The sequence below is a fragment of the Ipomoea nil genome, unplaced genomic scaffold, assembly GCF_001879475.1.
Source record: "Ipomoea nil cultivar Tokyo-kokei standard unplaced genomic scaffold, Asagao_1.1 scaffold0804, whole genome shotgun sequence".
Classification (NCBI taxonomy): Eukaryota; Viridiplantae; Streptophyta; class Magnoliopsida; order Solanales; family Convolvulaceae; genus Ipomoea; species Ipomoea nil.
The window spans coordinates 2,677,384-2,682,866 of NW_017617232.1; the positions used below are offsets into that span (position 1 = coordinate 2,677,384).

General features: G+C 45.3%; 2 protein-coding genes across 2 annotated transcripts; one reads left to right on the top strand and one right to left on the bottom strand.

Moving 5' to 3' along the window:
* Positions 1-216: 216 nt before the first annotated feature.
* Positions 217-2,084, bottom strand: LOC109177221 (RING-H2 finger protein ATL43). The gene has a single exon (XM_019326535.1). The coding sequence runs from the start codon at positions 1,869-1,871 to the stop codon at positions 540-542; it is 1,332 nt and encodes a 443-aa protein (XP_019182080.1). The 5' UTR covers positions 1,872-2,084; the 3' UTR covers positions 217-539.
* A 535-nt stretch (positions 2,085-2,619) lies between these two features.
* On the top strand, positions 2,620-5,268 carry LOC109177283. The gene is made up of 2 exons (XM_019326594.1): positions 2,620-2,635; positions 3,476-5,268. The coding sequence occupies exons 1-2, from the start codon at positions 2,620-2,622 to the stop codon at positions 5,266-5,268; spliced, it is 1,809 nt and encodes a 602-aa protein (XP_019182139.1).
* Positions 5,269-5,483: the final 215 nt, after the last annotated feature.

Here is a 5,483-nt window from a genome sequence, read left to right on the forward strand (position 1 = left end):
TAGCACGTCTGTGTATGTTCTTGGCTTTCCTTTGTGAGCGAGAATCTTTAAATCTTAATTTTCAAGCTCTAATTGACGTCTTTGTTTTTTATCCAATTAAATAAATATTAAAATAGAGCTAGCACTAAACATTTGATGACAACAAAATCATAAGATTAATATAATCAACTTAAAAATAGAAAATTAAAGATATCATATATCATCATAATAATGAAATTTTGTGGGCAAGAAAAATGATTTGTGATGAATGTGAGAGTAATAAGATTACACACAAGTGCAACGTGGGAGATCGAGTAATGTTTACACCTCACTCAGAAATCTAGTATTCCGTAGTCCGTATTTATAAATTATAAATAAAGATAAAAGAAAAAGGGAAGCTATGTTGTTGTTCCAAAACATTGAATTTGATTGAGCACCCCATGCACCGATAGAGCATCTGGAAGGTTGTTCCAACATTGTCACCTCCTACGTCTCGATAAAGCATCTGAAAAGATTGTTCTACACTGTTGTTGGTGAGACTCGGTTCTGAATCATTGTTGTTAAATTTCACGTTTGTGACCAACGGAGCTGGTGAGGAAATCTGGTGGTTGATCTGAGTGTCCAGATGTACGGGCGGATTGGGACGGATAGTGAGCTATCCAAGCCAACCACCTCGTTACTGCTCCCTCTTGTCGCTGTCTCCTTCTCTCCTTCTGCTCCTCTTCCTCCTCATAACTCCTAAACCTACTCACCCCTGTTATTTCCGACACGCTTCTCCCATTAATTACGTTCCTGCCACTCCCCGCTACCGCCGTCGATCTTCTCGACTCCGAGAATCGACGGCTCTCGCTGAAGAGCGAGGCGGACTGGAGGTACAGCGAATCGGAGGGCTCCACGTCGCTCCAGCGGTAGCGGGGCCCACTTGCGTCGGAGGAGACTATGATCCGGTGTTCCAGGCGCCGTTGATCTGTCTTGTCCGCCAGCAAAAGCCCGTCTTTTCTGTTAGCTCTGTCGAGGCAACCAAACGACACCGTTTCGGGGTGGTTGTTGTTTTTCCCGCTTCCTCCGTTACCGTTACCGTTACCGTTGCTCTTCTTCTTCCAACTGTCCAACGACCTACGCCCGTTGAACGACGTCGTATTCTGTGCTCCAGCTCCGGGGTTCTCTACGATGATCTGTAGCGAGCTTACCGGCCCTCTCTCTCCCGCCCACGAGTGCCTCCCCGATGCCCGGAAATTCCCGGGTTCTTTTCCTTTCGCCGGCTCCGGCGCCGGCGCCGGCGACGCCATTTGAGGCTTTTCCTGTGAAGCTCTCTGGAGGACGGAAGGATCCATGACGAGGAGGACGTCTTCCGGGTCGACCCGGTAGCGGCAGAGGGGGCAAGTGGAGTGGGCGTCCAGCCATGTATCCACGCACTCCACGTGGAAACCGTGCCGGCATTTCGGCAACAACCGGAGCACCTCGTTGGGCTCGAATCTGTTCAGGCACACCGCGCATTCCAGCCCCTCCTTCTGCCCTCTCAGCGCCCCGAACCGGAACACCGGCAGCGACTCGATCACCGTCCGGTCAATCCCGGAGTTCTTCCTCAAATCCGCCGCCGCCGCCGCCGGCAAGACCCCGCTCCGATACCCAGACCCCCCGCCGCCGCTCCCCCCCTTGCAATGCTTCGCGTACAACAGCACCAAAAACGTTACTGAGAACGCAGTAGTGAGAATCCCAACCACAATAGCTACTCCGGGCTTAAACGTCGTCGAGGATTTCGACGGCGGCGGCGGCGGAAGCGCCGGGAATGGGGCAATCGGTGAGGAAAACCCAAAAGGAGCGATTGCGAGGAAGACGACGAAGAAGTCCAGCCAGAGAAAGGGTTGTGGTGATAGTGATAGCGATATCATCTCTGGCTCTTCTGAGTACAAAAACCAGGAAAAGAAATTTCAGAGAAAACAAATTAGTATTATTATTATTATTATGGTGAAAGAATTGAAGCGAAATTAGAGAGGGGTTTGGAGATGTGTTTTACAACAAAAATACAAACGAAACAAGACAAAAAAGCATCTAATTCCGAAGGGGGGAGCCCTTTATAACACTCCCACTTTCCATTATTGTTACAAGCCAATTAAGATATCAAACAACAGTCACCAGATGGGCAGCATTTGCCGCAATTAATGTCCAATTTTAAACAAAAGAGATAAACGCACGCAACCTCATCATCTTCATCGGTCTATTCATCACGTACCGACAAAAACATTAAAATCTTGTTCATTAGTTTCGAGTGTTCGAGATAATAGTCTCGACTCGTGAATTTTGAAGACAAATCGATAACCTAAGACTCATGCCCATGTCAATTATAGGTTAGGGAAGTCTAAATCATGCCCGTCCAATAATATAAAAGGTCAGCCGGCCAACTGATCGAACCACTCGACAATGTGAGGTTCGAATCCCAATAAGAATTTGGGGGTCTTTGGGAGACCTTCACTGATTAGAGGCGACGAATATCCCTTGTGTGCAGAGTGTATCAGTAAAAGGGGTGAAAATCAAGGGACTAACAGAATGACTCACGATTTACCTTTTCTAGCGATTCTTAGACAGAAATTCTGGGATTAAGATTAGTCTGACGTAAGTTGAATATAGAGGGGGTTTGTTATGGTGGGCAGGGAAAGTAAGTGAAAAGGCAGCTAAGGAGCCTCTGAAAGTGCGTAACACAAAGCAGTGGTGTATTGTGCGAGCAGAGCAGAGCTAGGACACATGGTGGGTTCATCAATGCCCATTACCCGGGTCCCTTTGTTTTTTGTTTTCTTTTCCTTTCTTTTCTTTACATGTTTCTTTGCAAGTTATATATGTTGTAGTGTAGTGAGAATTCTACTCCCAAATGTTGACCTACTAGCTAATTAGCTGCTGGGGCGAGTTGATGAACTCTCTCACTTGAAGATCACATCCACTACTAATGATATATTGTTATATAGTGACAAAAGTAATTTGGCTTACATCACTTCGAACTGTCAAAGCTTGGTGCCCATCTATGTGCCCCATTCATCAACTTTACAGAATGATTGATGAAGAAATATCAACTTACAAAGTTAACAACATAATAACATAATTCAAGGACAAGAATATCGACTGATGCAGTTATTAGAGGGACGAGTTTTAAAAGAAGATAAGGAGGGAATTTTTTCACTAAAATCGAAATTAAAATTCCTCAAACTGACAAGAATTTATTCATCTCTTATTAATTTTAGCATATGGCAACGACTGTGGTTACAAAAACACTCTAAACTCTAATGTGAGACAAATGCAATTTAAAAGTTTTCACAAGAGCATGTAAAGTGGTCATTTTGAATGGATCCATTTTTTATTTGAGTTAGGTCAAGGTAAATTTGTGTTTTTTTAAGTAATATGTTTTATTCCATATATTATACACTCAAAATGGATAATAAAAAAATAAAAAACTGATTTTCAATGCATGCTTACTGAACCAGTGAGCTAAATGGGTAGTTCATAGTGATCTGTTTGTCCGAGAGCACTCTGGCGGTGGCCGCCGGCGACCTTCCGGCGACGGTTAGGTCGCCGAAATTTTCGATTTTGCACAGTCCAGTCACGCGATTCTACTGGAGGAGTCGGAATGATCGGCAGAAAGATGAAGAGCCGATTGAAGATCTATTCCCAGAAATAGGTCAAACTGCCGAAGGAAAATCCAAGGCAGATTGGACTCCGTGTTCTATGAAGGAAAATCGACCGGCTGTATCAATATTGAAGTCGGATTGGGTGCGTCTGGAAGAAATAGAAGCCAAAATCTCATTAGTTGGACGGTTCGTGAAGGAACGTCCGCCTCTGGACAGTCTACGGGAGAAACTGAACGCTATTCTGAGACCAGAAGGGGAGCTGATGGTTGGATCGTTGACTCGGAGAAGTATACTGCTCAGGTTCTCATCGGAAACAGAGTGCAGACGGGCCTGGCTGAGAAACCAGTTGGTGATTGACGGAAATCCCCTGTGGCTCTCTCGTTGGAGGCCGGAGCAACACCTCATGCCTAATCGCGATTCTCCAATGTCCCTGGTATGGATTCAGTTACCTTCCCTTCCCATTCATCTTTTTAGCTTTGAGATACTCTCACGAATCTGTGCACCCTTCGGGAGAGTCGTAGCTCTCGATTCAGCAACTATCCGGCGAACTAGACCGAATGTTGCGAGAATCAGAGTAGAATTGGATGCGTCTAAGCCTTTGTGCGATCGTGTCTGGATTGAAATTGCTGAGGAGGGTGGGAAATCGAAGGGATTTTGGCAAGTTATTGAGGCAGAGAGAATGCCCTTATACTGCTCCATCTGTGGCCGATTTGGCCATGTGGTGGAGAGTTGTAGAAGGAGGGGGGATTTTATTCTGGATAATAGGGTGGAGGAACCAGTGAGACCACCAACTGCTTGGCAAAATGCTCAAGAGAATTCTCAGCAGGAGCTCCCAGTGGAAATAGGCAAAGGAGTTGAAGCAAATAAATGCACAACAGGTGCTCGACAAAATGCTTGTGAAAGTTCTATTCCTGAAATTGGGTTGGAAGCTCATGAAATTAAGGAGAAAGAGCTAGTACAAGGCATTCAAGATGAGACATTGGGAAATATGCTATTTAAGCAGCCACTGGAAGATGCTACTTTAGAAGCCAAGCTATCCAACCTTGTAGCAGCTAAGGAAGGAAGTACTCCAGTTGATTGTAGAAATGCCTCAGAGGGGCTGTGTTGTGGCCTGAGTATTTCTGAGCAAGAACACATGGTGCAGGAGGCCATTTTGGAGGCTGCTGAGAACATAATGGAAGAGGTAGCTGATAAAGTGATGAGGGAGGGTTGCTCAACTCCAAAATGGGCAGACTTAGTGGAGGTTGAAGACCAGAATGGGATTTCTGGGAAAGCTGAGATGAAGTCTGCTAATAAAGGGATGCAAAATCCCAGGAGGGGTTTTGGATATGTTAGGAAACAAGGGAGTGTGGGGTCTGGAAGCTCAGAGGCCAAGCTGGAACCTGCATCTTCAACAGAGAGCAATAGAAGCTCTTTAGGGCAAGGCAAAGGGCTCTCCAAAAATCAAATAAGAAGAGAAAAAAGGAAGCAAAGTATGGCCAGAAAAGCTGAAAATAAAAGAAGGGGAGAAATCTTGAATAGTGAAAGCTCTCAAGTGGCTACTGGATTGTCTGAATCACTTATGGAGCTTGAGGTTTGGATTAATAAAATAAGGGAGGTGGTGAGCAAGGAGGATGTTGAGGTGTTTGAGGAGGCTAGAGCTGAGGTGCTACAATTCTTCAAGCATGCTTAGTCAGAGTTGGGGGAGGAGAGATTCCATGAGAAAGAGGATGAGTTGGTTCAAAAGGCCAATAGAGTCTTCTTGGATAAACTGGTAAACATTCAAGGAGAGGTTAGAAGATTGGTTGAGGAAATGGGAAGCCCAATGAAGGGAAGGAAGGAGGTTTTTGTAGAGACACAGAAGATAGAGGAGCCTGTGGGTAGCCCAACACACTCTATTGAAAGCTC